General features: G+C 39.4%; 1 protein-coding gene across 1 annotated transcript in view; it reads right to left on the bottom strand.

Moving 5' to 3' along the window:
- Positions 1 to 19,614, bottom strand: part of pcdh11 (protocadherin 11) — a 29,259-nt gene that overhangs the window by 7,833 nt on the left and 1,812 nt on the right. The window contains exons 2-3 of the mRNA XM_036568550.1: positions 12,872 to 13,454; positions 2,658 to 5,144 (exon numbers count right to left, since the gene is read on the bottom strand). Coding sequence (XP_036424443.1) covers positions 2,658 to 5,144; positions 12,872 to 13,411 — 3,027 coding nt within the window. The 5' untranslated portion in view covers positions 13,412 to 13,454. The remainder of the gene's footprint in view (positions 1 to 2,657; positions 5,145 to 12,871; positions 13,455 to 19,614) is intronic.

Consider the following 19,614-nt stretch of genomic DNA (forward strand, 5'->3'; position numbering starts at 1 on the left):
ATAAAAGAGAGACAGTGTGATGGGTATGAGGAAGGGAGTGAGCGAAAGAGGATCTCGTGCTGCATTGAATCCAGCAAATGGACCTCTTACAGTATTATGAGCCATATGGTGCCATAAATATGTTGCCTCTGAAGTATTTTGACAAGCGATTCTCTTTAGCTGTCACAGCTCTAAGTCCTGTTAAATATCCAGTTGACCTTCATCTGCAAGTGTTTCCTGAAAGAAAACCATCTCTGAATGATTCTATGAATGTTCTCTATCATCCCTTTATTATGATGAATGCTTTTAGATGCTCTGATTTTCAGACGTCGTGATATAGTCATTGGGCTGCTTTTCAAAGCAAGCTTCAAAGTCAACACAACTTATCAACCTGCACACTTAGACAGTGAATGGTCAACAGTGTGCTTTGAAGTCACTATTTATCCAGAATATGAAACATCCAGTAACTAAGAAATATGGTTTCTGAAAAAGAACCTTTTCAAATTGTAGCTTAAGTCTAATGCCAGATGTAGCCATAACGTAGATAGTCCATAATCAATACTGTGTCAAAAGTAAAGACTTCAAATTCTACTTTAATCTACCTTAATGTACTGCATATTACAGACCATACAAGGGTACTTTCTATGCTAGTTTTAAGAGCTCAGCCTAACCTTTAGTGAGAGCTAATTAATGCAGGCAGGGAATTGTATAGGTTTTTGTATTTTGACTGGTATAAGCCAGTGGTCTAGGTTGTAAAAAAGAAAGGTAAGATAAAAAATGGATGTCCTTAAGATGTACATAAGCTAGAAAACAAAACATTTCCCCTAGAAACACACCATTAAACTCAATGTGGAATATAAAAAATGTATTCAGCAGCAGCTTTGGGTGTGCATTTTTATTAGAAAAGGGTACATCAGGGAAATGGAATGTGGTCCAGGTACATTTTCTTTTTTTTGGTCTGTTTATCACAGACATGATTCACTAAATTCTGACGCAATATTTCAAAACCTTAGACAAATGTTTCTGCATGTTTTGCAATACACTGAACATGAACCAGTGAAAAGCCAGTCAGACAACTTGACAGAACAAATAACAAACGTAAACTGAATTATGAAGAGAAATTATGTGTTCTTTAGTAATCTGACCATGTAAGTAGGCTTATGTGTAATGCACCATGGCAGAGCAATGCTTTTAGCTGCATTCTGAAAGAAAGGGCTGATGGCAAAAGGGACTATCAGCTGTGTGTGGGTGTCACCTTAAATCATCATGCACATAATATATCTGAGTGGATATACTCTAATTTGCAAGGAATATGCAGAGAGGGATTTCCTGCATTAAGGACAGGCACGAAGGCAGAAAACAAATCCAACAACAAAACAAAAACAAAAGAAAGTCTCCTCCCTTGCTATCTTGAACGACAAGAATCCTCAAAAAGTAATAAACAAATCTTCAATCATAATTATTTTAGGTTTGTGGAATAACTGTCATGAGGTACTCACAATGTCACACAGCCTGGCCAAGAAATTGGCCATGAAACTGGTGAACAGAGCACAGACTCTGCCTGGCTATTAAAAAAAACAACCAGCTGACGGGGGAAAATGGATGGTGCTGAAAGCTATTAGTGAATTTACTTCTTCTGTTTAAGTCTCTAGGTCCCAAAGCTCTGTCTTCACCTTGATCTCTCTGACCCACAATCGTAGTGCTCAGTCTTCGTCTCCACAAGCAGGACCTGTCGCTTTGAGGCCACCTCTCACTCCACCCCACATTTCCATTTATTTCCCTCGCCTGCTTTTATTTATTAGCCACTTTGCATTTGGCACATCTCACCGGGAATCATAAGCTAAAATACACTAGCAATCAAATGAACCTTTCTCTCATTAACGCCGGTGCTTCCCCATTGAGACAACTTGTAATGGAGTGCGTTCTGAATTGTGGTGGAAAAATAATCAGCCGTCCTCTGTAGCTTTACAACTTTCGGCTCTAATGAGGTCTATCAAGCATTTCTGTAGAAAACAATTGTTTCAGCCATGTGCATCTGTTCAGCTGTGCCTGTGGAATGCAACTCTATCTTGTTTGGTTTGCTGTCAAGCATGCCTGGTTTTGGTATGTCAATCAAGAACAAACATCGCTGTAATCTCAGTGCTGAAAGCTGTAGTTCTCTCATTTGTTGCATTTTTTTGTGTGGCTGTCTAATAATTACTCTTTAGAATGAAATTTCTCTCTGGGAGAAAATAACTTGATGCATTCACAGAAAAACATGATCAAATCTATCCTTCCTAAAGGCTGACAAGAGCTGATATTACTTTAACCCAAACTGTGAGTTTTTCTAATGTCTTTTTTCTTGTAGTGTTTCCTCTAATAATGAATTGTTCCTTTCCTACATTTGTTTTTCTTTGAGGTAGAACTGAAATGCGTCTTTTGACTGATAAGAGCAACCAGCTAAAAGTGCAACAGATGCCTTCTCCTTGGGTGTAAGGTTTTTTTTTGTTTTTTTCTTCCCACCGCTTTCTTAATACTCAGTGCTGATAGGCGTTTATGCATGTTTGAGCTTTTGTAGGGTTGAATCCTTGCCTGCACCCCTGCCACCCTCCACCCAGAGTCTTTCCAACAGAAGGGCAGTGAGACGGGGGGCATGAGCAGGAACAGTGAAGGGGGTTAGAAAGGAAGTTGTGAATTACCTGTCGGGTGTGGATTTGCCCGGCTGGCTTGAAGCTCCCTTGACAGCTGCACTCTGAGACGCTGTACGGGTCGGAGCTGCTGGAGGAGCATTTGGAGAGTGAGTCACAGCCAACTACGAACGTGTTGTCCAAGGGGAGCTCCTGAATCACATGGTGCTTCTTAGGAGCCACTGGGGTCTCTGGTTTGATCTGAAAGGTAGGCTGGGGAGAGGCCGACTTGTAATGCTTGGCTAAGTCAGGGCTGTCAGGTTTAAAGGTTGTTGGCGTGGTGGCCCAGTTATACTTCCCCATTGTCTGCTCCTCAAGCTCAACTGGGAGGTCCAAGGTGCCATTGATGTGCTCATGAGTAGGGTCTTCAGACTTGGATTCTTCAATAGTCACAAAGTTCAACAGCAGGTTCTTGGGGGACCTCTTCTTTTTCTTCTTCTTCTTTTTGATCTGACGGCCCTCCTGGTTTGGTGACACCCACTCGCCACTCTGCTTGCCCTTTTGAACAACTTTGTGTCTGGGCGTCTGTCGACAACGTACCAAAGCAGTCACAAAAATAACCAATATGACAGTCATAGTCCCAGCAATTATGGCTATGACAACAATCACATAGCCACTGGTCTGAGGGATGACATCATTGTCTTCAACATTTCTGTCCAAAGGAGTTTCCATGCTTTTGCGCACTTGCTCCTGAATGAATGTGGCATTGGATACAGTATCATTCACAAACAAGTGAACCAGGGCAATTGCATGCAGGGATTCTGGCTGGCCTAAGTCTTTGACCTTCACCACCAACCTATGGAGGCCCTGATCAGCATTCGCAATCTTCTCCTGCAGGGTAATGTTTCCTGTAGTTTTGTCAATAGCAAACAGTCCTCTTGATGACCCTCCAATGATGCTGTACTGCAGCTCTGCATTCATGCCAGTGTCGTTGTCAATGGCAAACACTCTGGTCACCACAGAGCCGGGGCTGGTTGTGAAAGGGACGAGGTCATAGGAGTAATTGGAGGGGGGGATGACAAACACCGGCCGATTGTCATTGACATCAACAACATTTATAGTAACCTTGGCATATGAAGTTGTCTGAGCCAGTCCTCCATCCACGGCCTTGACTACAAAGGTGTAGGAACTTTGCTGCTCCCTGTCAAACGTAATATTTGGTTTGATCACACCAGTTTTGGGGTCGATAATAAAATTGTCCTTCCCATTTATGATTGAGAGAGTGACCACAGCGTTATCGCCGGCATCTGCATCAGTAACTGTGATCAAACCAACTGTGCCGTACAGAGGCAAGTTCTCAGGCACATAGAAATTGTATTCAGGATGGGTGAAGGCTGGACTGTTGTCATTTTGGTCTTGGACAATTAGCTTCACGGTGACATTGCTCTGCAGAGGGTTAGAACCATTATCCCTGGCAATGACTGTGAAGGAATACTTTTCTTGTTTTTCTCTATCCAGCCGCTTGCTAACAGAGAGTATACCAGATCGAGAGTCTATGCTAAAGCCATCAGGTGCATCTGGGCCAAGGGAATAAATAATAAGGGCATTAGAACCACTGTCTGCATCTGTGGCACTGATCTTTATCAGCTGTGTGCCAGGGTCATTGTTCTCTGGGATGGACAGCTGAATCTCTGGCTGAGGGAAAACTGGGGCATTATCATTCTCATCCTTGATTTTAATGAGGACCATTGCGGAAGTGTTCAAAGGAGGCTTCCCTGAATCCGAAGCAACTATCTTAATTGCATACTCTCGAGTAGTCTCATAATCTAAGGGTGCTGCAGTTTCCAGCAAGAACTGGTCGTTAAAAACTGGCTTCAACCGAAAGGGTACGTCATGATCAGTGTAACATGTCACTTTACCATTAAGGTCAGCATCTCTGTCAGTCACAGTAATTAGAGCTATTTTTGTGTTTAGAGGGGCATTTTCAGATAACAATACAGTGCCATTAATGGGGTTCATTATATACCGAGTGTCTATAGACGGAACATTGTCGTTAACATCTGTTACATTTACTATCACGGTAGCCCTTGAAGGGGTGGTGCTGCCATCACTGGCATGGACAATAAGCTTGTGGACTGGGTTGGTTTCTCTGTCCAGTGGTTGCTTGACGGTAATCAATCCAGTTGAGCTGTCGATAGCAAAGTGTCGTTTGGTAGCTGGGGAGATTTGGTTGCTGAAGGAAAAGTGGATCTGGGCGTTGGTGCCCAGATCAGCATCGGTGGCATGAAGTTGTGTGACTGATGTCCCCATTGGGGCATTCTCAGGCACGTTCACCTCCACTTCACTGTCCTTGAACACCGGACGATTGTCGTTCACATCTGAGACAGTGACCTGGAGAATGGCTGTGCTGGACTTTGGAGGGTTGCCACCATCTTCCACTTTGATTTTCATCACAAAGGTGTCCTTCGTTTCTCGATCCAGGTTCTGCTGGACTATAAGTTGGGGCCACTTGTCTCCCTCTGGAGTTTCGATGATGTCCAGGCCGAACTCACTCACACTCTGAAAAAGAGAGAAAAAATAAAGTATTTGTGAATCCATTTTTTACTCTGGGGGAAGAATGTGCTATGTGGTGCTGTTAAAAGTCAGTTTTCCAAAATAATACGTGATTTTCTTTACATAACTTTTACATAGGCAAAGAGCTCAATCCCTCTCCCCAATAAATGTCAGAGGCTGTAGTTTATTTTGGCTTTAAATAGATGTTTATTCAAGCTGCAGCAACAAACCTTAGGGTTAAAGTTCTTTAATCCTATTAGAAAATGCATAAGGTCTTGAAAATATTGACTTAAAAAAACACAACCAGGGGATATGATCCACTTATAAAGCAAAGACTTATGCAAACACTGGCTCCTGCACACAGGGTAAACACTCGCATGAAGCACCTGAAAGCTAATATATGATGCACTGCTCTATGTGTTGCACTCTGTGCTCTTTTTGCTCTTCAAGTTAATCATGACCAGAATTTGGTAAACAATCAAAAGCTGTCAGGAAGGGGAAAATGAAATATATGACATTCAGATATTTTTTGCTTATCGAAACAGAAATTAGTGTTCAAATTGCTTTTAGAGTCACTTCAGGAAGTACTACTATGCCCTTAATTTGATTCTTCTTGCCTTCCTCATGATGCATATATTTATTTTATAGACTGTTTTTTAAAGTGGCAACTTTGACATCCAAATACAGTGTCCCTGTTGTGGAGAGTACAAAGCAAACAGACCAAATCAATTCGAGTTACAAAGCTACGCTGTCCAGCCTCACAGTGGTACTTTAATGAAATTGTGGATGTAGCCCTATTCCCCCTCCAGTGCACTCTGCTATGCTGCACCTAAAACGAGATTCTATTTTACCTTTTCACCAAGCGTTGATTTGGTATAGTGGAGACAGCTCACCTGATTTCAAGTTCATATGTTAGAGAATCAGCTGAAAAGGAGGCCAGACAGATAAGCTTCCATTTTAAATACACTGCAAGACCACCATAGACTAAAGAGAGAAAAAAGCTGAACATTTAAAAAAGCTTTTCTCCCAAGGAGGGCTAAATCTAGGCAACAGTGAAGCCTAAGGAAAAGGAAAACAAATGCATATGTAATCCCCATGAGAAACCAGCTTTGACTGTTCAAAGTAATTGCCTTCCTTTCAAAACTAGCACTAATATTTACGATTACAGATCAGGCTACATGGAGAAGCTGAAAGCAGGCAACATATTCTATCCTTCCGAGGTAAAGCAAGAGAGGAAGACAGAGGGGGAAAAGGGCTCAGCGCTTGAATGAGAGTCAAGCACATTTGAGAAACAAAGAGGCTCTTTGAAGCTCTTTCAGTCAGAAACATTTTCATGCTAAAACAAGAAAACGCATCTTCCTTAAGAGATAAGCTTCATGGTGCGCATAATGCCGACAGAGATTACTCTGTCTAGGCACATATTTCAAAGGCGATTAAGATATATGCATGTACCACATAAAGGTTTCACTTGACTAATTTAGAATGACTTTAACAAACCACAATTTATTGGCACCTTGCTAACACCATATAGTAACTGTCATGGCAACAGGCAGCACACATTGTTATACTGACAAAATCAGACTTACGTACTTCAAAAACATGAAACATATCTTCTTTGGTGGTTCTTGGCACAGATTGTGATTTTACCATCTGTAGCCAACTCAGTCAGTACCATAAACATGAAAATGGGTTAACAGAGCACTGAGAATCATAACATAATCAACATTAAATATCTACACAAATACTCTCACATGGATTACCAATAAAAACAACATTTGTACTGCCTGGCTTATATCAATATATCAATATAAATGACATTCAATGACATACTTATTGTACTCTTGAGCAGGACATAAGGCTAATGCACTAAATTATCTTCATTTTGTTTATTTTATTGTATTTGCAACCATTCAGAAATAAACGTTATATTTTTCCTTAATGCTAATCCAGGTAGATGTAGTCTCAGTTTCTATTTTTTATAAATATTTATGTATCGGTTTTGGCAGATATGTACGTGAAAAATATTGTATATTGACATTGGTCAACCATTTCCCATATTAGTGCATATCTCTTCTGCATAACGTTATCGGTTCATATCAGTACTGGCATATAATTGCTTAAACAACTGTTGGCATTGTATGGCTGTTTAGATTTCAGGAATATTTCCAACTGATATTTCATGACATGTTTATTGTATCCCAGAAAAGCAGAATGTTTAAGTGACTCTTAAGTGATTTTTATTCACTTTACTGCATCTATAACTCTATAGGAATAAATATCTTATTTCTCTCTAATACTAATACAGGTTAATTATCAATATCTACTTTTTTACAATTGTTTATGTATTGGCATTGGTATCAGCATTGGAAGACATATATGAAAATATTTAATATTAGATTTTGTCCCAGCTCACAATTCCCATTTCAATGCAGAAATATACAGAACATTTAAATTCCTTCTACTCCTTGGAGTAATACATACTGTTTTGTAGTCAAGATGCTACAAAGCATTCACTATAGCCATGGGTTATGAGGCATGTGAGGACTGGATCTCTTTGACTAGATGTCTATGTTTAGTTTTGTTTTACATGGGCATCTGCAGACAATACACAGAGGATCTAATGAGCTATATTTTTCTGTGGCCAAAGGCTGTATGAGTTATCAATCATCACTTTGTTCTAGTCTGGCCCATATAAAATGAGGCTGGGGGATTCTGATTACCTTCAGGCAGGCTAAGGAAGAGTCAAAAGAGCATGAATCACCAGCCCAAGGGAAGTGACAATCATCTGAAAGTAATATGCATGCTGCTTGAGAATCTCTACATATTTATACCCATTGACCTGCAGCTTATTATGAGAAACACATGAGGTGAGTCTGCTTTTTAGCAGGATGTGATTGACAGAAGATAACACCACACAAGACACTGAAACAGGTAGGAGATGTCCTATGTACAATTAGCGCTGAAACTATTGAATATTTTCATTTTCAAATATACCGAAAATGAATATTATCTTCAATTTTTGAATATTTTACAAAGATAACCAAAAGTCAAGACATGTGTTTTACTTTAAGGACTGAAAAAAAAGGAATGAAGCTTTTCATTTAAGCTTTTGAATGAAACTTAATTGATAAGCTACAAGATAACGAAAAAAAAACAACAAAAAAAAACATTACTGATAAGCAAGCAGCATAAAATGACAATCTGGGGGATCCTGCCTAATTTGGCAACACAGAACAAGTTGCTGGCACTGTTTGAATGCATTACCGATGAGCGGTTCAGGAGAGCAGAGGAAACAACATCTTTGTACCAACTTGATCCATTTGCAGAGCCAGAGAAGCAGCAGCAGCTTTATACCAGTCATTCCAGACCAGTAGTTTCAGGCCATGCCATGATTTTAGAATCTGTTGACATTTTTACATTGTGGTTATTTCATCAAGAAGATGAAAAATTGTGGTGAATAACAATGAGCTATTATACACATTTCATACTTTTTTTTTATAACTATCGTAGTTTCTCTTTTGTTGTTAAAAAAATAAATAAACTTGCAAGCAGTAGCTTCAGTTTCAGTAGGTACATAGCTAAAAATCATATTAAATATATAAATACATTTTTTTTCATGTTTTTGACAGTAAACTTAAGCAAGCTAATGCTTATGTTTGCTTGAGAATCTCTACATATTTATACCCATTGACCTGCAGCTTATTATGAGAAACACATGAGGTGAGTCTGCTTTTTAGAAGGATGTAACTGACAGAAGATAACACCACACAAGACACAGAAACAGGTATGAGATGTCCTGTGTACAATTCGCGCTGAAACTATTGAATATTTTCATTTTCAAATATACCGAAAATTAATAGTATCTTCAATTTAGAATATTCTACAAAGATAACAAAAAGTCAAGACATGTGTTTCACTTTAAGGATTGAATAAAAATTCTTGTGGTTATTTCATCAAGAAGATGAATAAAAAATTGTGGTGAATAACGATGAGCTATTATACACATTTCATACTTTTTTAATATGACTATCGTAGTTTGTCTTTTGTTGTTAAAAAATGAATAAACTTGCAAGCAGTAGCTCCAGTTTCAGCAGGTACACAGCAAAAAATCATATTAAATATTTAAATACATAATTTTTAAAGTTTTTTTCGACAGTAAGCTAATGCTTATGTTTGATGTGTTGTCTTGTCTGAAGCCGGATGATGCGAAATGCACACACAGTAGCCTACAGTTGGTCGTATGGTATGGATGTAGAGAGCTCTTGTTTAAATGATTAACAGACAGAATATCTGTTCTGTAAACCTCAGATAACATGGCATGAAATTGTCTTCTTAAAACTAAACTAAACTGAAACTAAACTGTATGGTCTAAAACTGCTGCTGGGCTTCTGGCTGTGCAGATGGATGCATCTCTCTTTTTAACCGCTGTCTTAAAAAACAGAAACAACTTTTTTGGTCAGCTCCTGTCAGTGAGCAGAGGATTGATCATATTTCTATGAAATCAAGATTTAAGTCACTCAAAAGGGCCTTTTAGGTGAGCACACATTAAACTCAGTGGCACTGGTTAGCTAATCCAGCATGCTCTCATTAATTACTGCAAGAGCATGCTAGCTAACTGGCAGCCTAAAGCTCTAAAACAGGTAGATCTCACAGAAATTAACACTGTACAGTTCATTCACATCTGGTTTCATTAAAAGTGGTAAAAGTATTTATTATTGAAAAATTTTCCTGTTTCCTAATATTTTAATTTTTTATTTATTTATTTTTTTCCCAAATATGTGTTGTATTCAGCTGTATTTATGCTTTAATAACATAATGCAGAAAAAATACTGAAAACGTAATCTAAGGAAATCAATTTTGTTGTTGTTCTAGCTGTTTTCAGCACACATGGCACAATCTCAGTCTCTTTCAACACTGCCAATGTGGATTAGGTGAAGCATCTACCATTATGAATCAATGAGACGACCTTGTATGACGTCAATAGCAACTGAAAGTCTATATGCAGCACACATGTACATAGACCTGTGCAGGCCATACACAAATGCACTGCATATGGAGCTCAAGTCTAGTCCAACGAATGAGGCTGCTAAGACACTCTCTTTCTCAATCCTCTGACCACGTTCTCATTCCTTCTCTTTTGCCACCGGCTGTGATCAGATTTAAACCATTTGGCTGAGACCAGAACACAAGAGCTGTCTCCTTGGACCAATCCTGGTCCAAGCCCCCAGCCAAAAATCAGCCACAAATGAAATCTGGAACCAAATGAAAGGGAGCAATATGGCTGGAAGCCTCCTCTGTTCCTCAACTGTCCAGTGCCATCCAGAACACTAATAGAAATTAGTCAGCCATCTCCATCTACCCTCAGAATTCATCCACTTTGCGCATTTATTCATTTTGAGTTCCTCAAAAACCTTAAAATATTACATTTTAATGAGTATCCACAGGCTTTTGTAACCGTAAGCGTAACTGCTTCCAAGAAAACAAAAATTGTTTTGATTGACCAGCTGTAGTTAATTATTTTGTTAGAGAACAGCCCCATTTATTATAGTCAGTTGTTGGAGCCTTTGAAGCTGATACAGAAACAGTACAGAGGTTTAAGCTGTCAATCAGTCACTTGTCAAGGCTTTCCCATTAGTAGCGATGCATGATGTTAGTGTAATCCTTTCAGTATCGGCAGATATTTGCTTTAAAAAAATATCAGCACTGGTTTAGATTTGATATTTCAAACCGATATTTGATGATGCATTTGTTGTACTTTGGACGAGCAGAACATTGGGCTACTGCATTTAAATATCTGCATTCTATTAATTTTATTGCATTTTAACCCTACATAAATATTACATTTCTCTGTAATGTTCATCCAAGTTGATTTATATTTAATTTACACATATTGTAAAGTTTTATGCATCGGTACTGGCAGATGTGTACATTCAAAAGATCAGATATCAGGCAATCACCTCCAATATCAGTGCATCCCTAATCATTAGTGCTAATTAGTTGCCTCTCCTCCTTGACTACTGAGATAATACAGATAATATCACTAAAAATAAACTTAAAATGTAAATGTATGCATGTCTAAACACTAAAGCACAACATGTCTATCAATCCTAAACACACAGAAGAAAAAAAACTCACAGAGGATACTGAAATAAAGAGAGCTTTAAATCTAAATAGTAGTGAAAAGGGTAAGAACTAGTATCTTAATGTGGGGTTAGAGTGCTTAAATGGTGGAGTGAAAATAACAATATGTGGGGTGGAACCCACAACAGAAAAGTCAATATCTTCATCCCCTGAGCCTGATCTGATCCACATGCCTCTAGACACAACTTGTAAAAAGGCTCTCTTTAAGTGATAAAATCTCTTCTAATGGAAAGCCCTCCTCCAGCCATGCATGGTATTACTTTCCCCAGGCTGACCTTGATGGTGTCCACAGAAGCCGGAGAAGCGTCGTTCCAGGTGACATAGCAACACTAATGCTGATGGAACAATTAATATGGCACCTCAATTAAAACCGGGAGTAGGCAATAATGCCCCTCCGTGTCATTCGGGGCGGGCTTCCTCTTTGCAGGACATGCCTTGAATGAGCAAAGAGCAGAGATGGGGATCAGCAGCGGGGCTCTTTTACAGCAGAGCCTCTTGCTGTACAGCGCGGCAGCTGCTGTGGCCCACAATGCTAATCATGCTTCGCCACGCTGAGAATCAGCTCGTCTCTCCGGGTAAACTATTACTGCGTGGGAGCTTCAGAGACTATCTCTCGGAGGACTATGCAAACACAGTCCAAGAGGTGGATTCGTGGCCAGATGCTACTCAAGGGATGTTTGCACCAACCTCAGAGAAGAAAAACACAGCCTCTCCCCAGTATTTTGCATTCGCTTAGACGCCCCATCACTGAACCTGCGTTTGATTCACATTCAGATATCCAATTCATAAATAAGAAAGTGAATTACAGAACCCAAAGGAGAAGCTGCACAAATTTATTGTAATATGCAGCCTAGCTGTAACATTAGTTTGGTCATTTTCCAAGCACGAGCAACTGAGAGCGGTGCACTGGAGAGGCCTTGGCAGTGAAGGCTCTTTAAAAATGCAAATTGGTAACCTAATCAGACATGGAAAGCAAGGATTCTGCTAATTCTCACAAGAAAAGGTACAAATTACTCTTTTACGCATTAATGACACTCTTGACTTCTTTGTTTCGAAGTGTGCTATAGTCTTAATCAAACCACAAGACAAACCTCAGTGCACATTTACTTGGAATATTTGCTTCATTCACTGCACTTTATTGTAGAAATTGTATTGTGACTTGCATGGAAACAGCAGGTGATATGCTTTATGAAATGAATTTTACCATAACCTGAGTAATACAGGATGTTCAGCTGTTATTAAACTGCATACACAGGATCAAATATGCAAAATGAAATTCATCTGTGACACATTAGGTGCTGTACATAGTGTAATGGAACGCATTCCATTATCCTACTTTCTGGTTTAGGCAGACTATATTAAGGCACAGAGAATATTGCACTAGTTTCTAGTAGAACATCAATTAGTTGGGGAAAAACGCATGGTCTGCATTATTGTTCCCATCCTTCTTGCCACAATTAACAACTTACCTTAAACAAAACACAGTAAATTATCTCAGCCTCCTTGAGCCCAAAACAAGTCCTGTTTTTATCAGGGGCATTAACTATCCATTATATGGCAATTAATAAAGCATGAGATAATAGTGCACCCACCTTGACGAGTTCATAGTGCTGGATCCCATTGATCCCTACGTCAGGGTCAAAGGCAGAGGGGACTGGATACCGGTTGTTGATTGCTGTATTCTCAGGAATAGATATGTTGATGACAGTAGACTGGAACAGGGGTGCATTGTCATTGATGTCTTCGATGAGGAAGCGGATCTTGACCAGTCGAAAAATCTCATCTGGCAGCACGGCCACCTCTATCTCGTAGAAGCAGCGCTTCTCGTTGAAGACTCCAGAACAAAGCTTCTCCCGGTCGATCCGATTAGCAGTGGTGAAGATTTCCCCTGTGCTGGCCTCCACCCTCACCAAAGGCACATCGCCTGTCTTATAGACCGGTTTGAACTGCAGGGCTGAGGACAGCTTAATGTTGGGGTCCAGGTTCAGGTCCAGGTCTTTGCGCAGATTTCCAATGCGCACATTCTCGGGCTGTTCCTCTTTCACCGTGTAGTCCTTCTCCTGGGCCCAGCACAGTGACACCAGGCAGGTGAGGAAAAGCACCAGAACATGGGCCTCGCTCGCCACGTCCATGCTCAGAGTGGGCGGGGATCTCTTCTTGTAAGGTCTGTAATTTCTATGGTAATAAGGGAAGAATAGAAAAAAGGGAAAGATAATTGTTGTATCCACAACCATGTAACACACAATTACACATTCAGCTATAATTAGCATCCTTTTCTCTCTGGGGTTTTTGTAACTGACCTTTCACATCTTAACAAGTGATGAGCAAGGCTGCTCCTTAAATCTATGGGACAGCATTTAGTGGTGTTCAACACAATTAACCTTTGGTGCTCCCCATCAAATGCTGACTGTATGGACAAGGGACTGTTATAGGTTCACTTAACTTTCACAATCACCCTAATTAAAGCTGTTAAGCACTTCAAGAAACAAGCAACTGTATAATCTATTGTTTTATTTTTCAACATTTCTTACAGCTCCACTTTTAAAATGCATAGGTTAAATGTTCAATGGCGTAAAATACAGTACTACATAAGATTTGCTTTATTGTATTATCTATAGCCTAGTTATCTTGAGTATTCTCCGCAATTATCCACAATAATGAGTTCTTTGATCACTTTAAGAAAAACGGCTCTGGCGAACGATCATAATTATCACACAGTAGAATCCGAAGCCACATTTCTAAAGCACGCTGACATGATTTATGAATCAACATTTTGGCGTTTGTTGCCAACTCGATGGCCACATCAATCCTGTCAGGGCATAATATAAATAAAAGTTGCCAGAGGGCTGAGGCCTTCACTCTGCGCCAGCAGCTCAACTAGGTCATTGAACACTGGTGGGGAAGATGCCTAACACTTCCCAAGTCTGGGTATTGTTACTTTACAGAGTTTCATATGCTGTGCTATTTCTGTAAGAAAATGTGATTTCTGTAATTTCCCCAGACACACTGAAAAGCCATTCTACTCGCTTTCTCTTTCTTTTAATCAAAGCAATGGTAACAATATGAAAGTTTAAAAAGTACAATCTATGCATCTTTAATTTGCTTGACTCCAAAAAGCTTTGCCCCCAAGAGTTGACAGATTCTTGTGCAGCCTTTTTTGAAGGAAGGATACATTAAATATAGCTTTAGCATATTAATGACTCTAATATGTGACAGTAGAACAAGGGCAGAGAGAATAAAGTGCTCTTTTCTGAAAGTTTCATAAAAGGATATTCGAGAAATATTCAACAGAAGGGGGACACAAATAATAAATCTTCAGGCTGATGTGAACAGTTTTTGCATTTGCACATCAAATTTATGGAGGTCTAATGAACAAATCACTCAAAACATTTCTGGCCTCAGTGACAGAGACACACAATGGTCCAGGCTTGGAGATCCATCAAAAATTAATCATAAGTTGATGATATGAGCGTGACATTTACCATCAGGATTCCATAAGCTCCCTCTGGAAGGATGACTTCTTTAAATATATGGGGGTCATAGAGGCTGTTTTGATGTGCAAGTACGGCAAACAGAGGCTGGCTGAGGTCTGTGCTGTCAGAGCATGTTCTGTTTCTTGCGGTGAGTGCTCTGTGGCAGACCTCTGGAGAGACTCATTAAAGGTGTACTGGACACAGGAGCGCTGCTCACGCTATTTACATGACAGTGATCAATGAGCGGCTTGTTCTTCATACTGATTCGCAAACTGGTAGCTATATGTTGTCCTTTGGAGAAACAGGGAGATCATGATTTGCTTTGCTTTGAAGTTTGGACCTTTTTTTAGCCAGCGAGGCCGAGCAATTACTATTCACCTACTGTACTGCGATAAGCTCGAAAGAGTCCTAGGCTGTGCCCAACAATGCATAATGAAGAGAACTCCCTGGCTAAGGAGTGCATTGCAGAGTGGTGAATAAAAGATGAAAAGATGATCTAGATTCTTCGACATACAGTAGCTCTGTCTTATATTAAGGATGACGTGGGAAGGCCTTTGTAATGCATTCGGTATGACTGCCACCTCTTTCAAGTCCTTTGTTGTGCGAAATCCAGCTTGATACAACCCCACCATGCCTGTTTATTCATAATTCTGGAAATATACAATAATAATGAGATGTACAATCCTTCTGAAAATGAGCCCTGCTGAACTTACGTAACCCAAAATAGAATAGAATAGTGTACACAGAATAAGCACAAGCTCAAGTGAGCGCTGTCTGGCATTTTGTAAGGAGCTCTGCTATCCAGGGACATGGAGCCTAGGATTAGACAATTCCACAAGGGAGCCCACATGTCATTCCTCACCATATTTAGGACAGTTTATCTTGTTGCAAAACATGTATAGCCATTTTATGCTCAGATTTCCTCTTGGGACCAACTCTCTCAAAACTATGCTCTAGATAGATTTGCAAGGCTTTGAGGTTCAACTTTCTCAATCTTTCGAAAACTTGCAGCTTTTTAGCGTATTGGGAGAACGTGTCGAGAGAAATCACATGTGCAAGTGTCAGTGAGGACATTTTTCCTGCTTGCACTGGGTTCCAGTGATCTATTTTGAGCGCTGGACCATGGATTCCACAGAGTAGGCAAAAGCCACCCTTCCCTCTGGAGCTGGAGCTGAGGAACGCACCGAGTGTGGATCACTTTACAAGACAATGTGATGGACTGAGCTGCCTGTTTTTATTATGAGCCGGGCTGTCAAGGAGGAAAATATCCCGCCAGCCCCGAGTGCACTTCATCTTACATCGCAATGGGAGCTTTGCTTTGAATAATTGTCTGCATGGATCAAGAGTGTCTATGACTGTCTGTGGAACACGGGTGGGGGATTCTTGGAAGAAGGTGCATGAGATTCGCAGGTTCTAACGAAGGAGCCAAATCAGAGCTGTAATTAAACCGTGAAGGCGTTTCGCAGAATTATTAAGGGTGCTTATGGAAGTTAATCTGGGACAAGTGCCTAAAGCATGTCACTTACTGTAAGTCATTCATTTTCATCACTCAGACATTGCTCTCCCCATCGGTTTCAAGGAACCTCACGCCTGCGTGTTTCTTTGACATTTCAATGTCTTGTTTGAATTTGCCCTCAACCTCCTGCCATCAGCAGCTTGAGGCCCATCGCCCCCCTGCCAGCTGTTCAGCAGCCTCCCCTACCTGCTTTCCCTCCTCTCTAGTCAGGATGTCAATCTTCTCATCCGCTGGGGCCGTGCATGTCTTTTTTATTCATTATTCTCCTTTAGCACATTATGAGTCTGGTAGCTGATCTCTGTTTTCAATACATAGTGCAGGGTGATAGTGTTAAAATTAAATATCTCAATATTTTCGAAATATATCACGGTATCAGATGATAGTTAAGTTAGCAATAATAAAATTAATGAACTCAAGCTTCTTAAATACTAGTACTAAAATGTAATAGCTTATTGGTAATTGAACAGTTACACCAAAGGGAACCTTACACAACACTGTAAACATTACCCAGAGAGAAATTACAAGTCCATTTTTCTCAAAAAAGTTTTTATTGATCAATTTCACGAAAACTAAAAATCAATGTGTGCCGTGTCACCCCTATACTAGCATACTGGTATATAATAGTGGGCTATATCTATCACTATCTTGATAATATACGTCACAAAATGCTTTTCTGGGCACATTGTGGATAAGATTGGTACTTGAAGAACGCAAAATGAAAATGAAAACTGCATATTTCATTAGAATAGTGCATTATTAAGCCTTTTAATTGAATTTAATGTAGTAAAGTGAAATGTTGAATAAATTATCATTATTATATTCATAATTCTTTACGGTATTTCTTAAATGTAGCAGTACTTCTTGTGTGTTCCAACTTATCAAGTCTCAGGAAAACTAAATATCATGATACATATTGTATAAAGTGAGTAACATAATGTTATATTTCTGTCATATTGCCCACCATCACCTCTATAGACGATATATCACCCAGCGCTACTGGTACATATTCACATGAATGTGCTTATTGCGCAAGAAAATGTGCACTTAGTCAAACCACTACTGGCATAATTCACTACATATCTAAGCTACTTAAAATAAGAGATACAAAGACAAATGAAAATAAGCATTTCAAACCTCTGATAGAAATATACTAAGTTTAAAGGTCAAGTTCATTGGAATATCGAAAGGTAAAGCCACATGTCTACACACAAGTTGGTTTGATGTTTGCTACACTGATCATGAGACTCATGTATGATCAATAGGGAGGTATTAGCATACTAAATAGGTTGTCAATCGAAAAGGATAAATAGATGTACTGAACGCAATGCAGTCGATTTATGGCTGTCAGCAACGATTATGCGTTCAAACAGCCATGTCAGCCATTTGCCCAGAAGTTTCCGTGCAGGAACCTGACAAAATAACTCGCATTCTAATCCAGCCAAGAGGAAAGTGAGCGGATGTTTGTTTGCCCATTGCGACAAGCCATTAATCACAGTCAGGATATTTCACTGTGCTAATTTGGCCTATAAATTATCTTAATAAAACTTTGATTTAATTTCTAAGACCAACATCAGTCAAGTCACTGTGGGAACCTTAAAAGAAAAAGCATGTCAGAAGCTGGTACATAATTTTCTCAGACTAATTCATTGTATTTGGACTGCAAAGTGTATAATACACTAAATACTTCCAAGCAAAATGAGCCTCTTGCCCAAAGATGACAAAGAACTTTAAAACTTCTCGCTTTGTGACACCCATAAAGCTCCTGAGAATCATAATCACTACCCTCTCTTTATTTCACTACTATGTTATTCCTTAAGTAGTACTAATTTTAGTCTCCATAAAGGCCGTCATTAAATGATAAATGAAAAAAGGCTCTTCAATAATGAGGTACAGGAGACCAAAGGAGACCAAAACATGACTAATGTTTTAATTTAAACTTTCTGTCCTTGGGCCATGATGACCTTGCACTGCACTGGGCTTCTTTTTATAGATATTCATGACGCGATAAGTCAAGTATACCATAAAAACGCTATTACAAATCATTGAATAGATAAAATGCAAAACGTTCCATTTGCGCTGTACCTTGCAATCTATGTATAGGGCTAAAGATGCATACTAAATTGACTATCAACTGCAATGAAAGAAGTAAGTGTCAACAGAGGGCACTAGAGTGGTGAGAATCAGATCGGGATTGGCATAGTTTGGTCTTAGAACTTTGAAGATTACAGCAAGAATATGCATCATAAAATGTTTAAAACCTTGCAAAGTGTCATTCCAGCACTGCAGACTGTGACACCACTATGCCATTAATGTATCTTCTTAGATGGAGTATAAGCACATATCAACTCTACTATCGCCCTTGCAAGCAAACTGTGTGCCTGAATTTGATATATATTAATACTATACTATATATAACAGTCAATACATTTCAACAAAAGTACACAAGTTTAAAGATGAATAACTTTTTTTCTCCTTGAAAAGAGTCATTCGAATCTAACTTTATTCAAGCGCATTTGCTCTCCTTTCACCATTAAGAGATCAATCAGTTCTAAAACACAATATTAAAATTACAGAACTGTGACAGACTGTCATTTCCTAATATGCCGGTAGGAGTGATTGATTCCTCCATGAGGTCACATCACTCAGTCTGGGATGATGGCAATAACGAGCTGTGCAGAGCTGTCTAAGTTAAAACTCGGGTGACACTTTTCAGAGATGCCCGAGTTAATATATCTCACTTTCAGTGTGGAAGTACATGATCCTATTATTATTTGCTATAGGCTATGCTGTAGTTTAGGCAATCCAAATATAGCTTAACTGCAATGATACAAGAGCAGAGAAAGTTACGCCCACACGGGTAACCAGACAGGTGTAATTTACTAAGCAGGATTTTGCGTTTTACGAGGATAGGAAATGAAGACAGGATGTCATTAATGGCCTAACAAGTCTTACAGGATGTCATTAATGTCTATTCAAAATAAATATGCAACTATAATCTGTAAATTGCTTTGCCAAATAAAGGTTTAAATTACAAAGTCGACAGTATTTAGGTAAGTGCCGAATCTGAATCTGCAAGTTTAGCAGTCCTCGGAAGTAGCACATCCAGTCAGCATTTAATGCCATCTAATACCCTTTCCCAAAATTTGCTCTGTGCAAAGCTGTAAAAAGCTGATTATTCTTTATTAGTAGTAGGAATTGGACTAGCAGCTAGACCTGCAATGACAAAGGCCCACTGAAGTGTAGCAAGGTGTAATACTGATCAGCTACCAGCAGGTAAACAGTAAAAATGATCAGCAACACTGAACACATCTGTCAGTATCGTGCATATATAGTGTTTATCCCAAAA

This window comes from Colossoma macropomum, unplaced genomic scaffold (genome assembly GCF_904425465.1).
Source record: "Colossoma macropomum unplaced genomic scaffold, Colossoma_macropomum, whole genome shotgun sequence".
Taxonomy (NCBI): domain Eukaryota; kingdom Metazoa; phylum Chordata; class Actinopteri; order Characiformes; family Serrasalmidae; genus Colossoma; species Colossoma macropomum.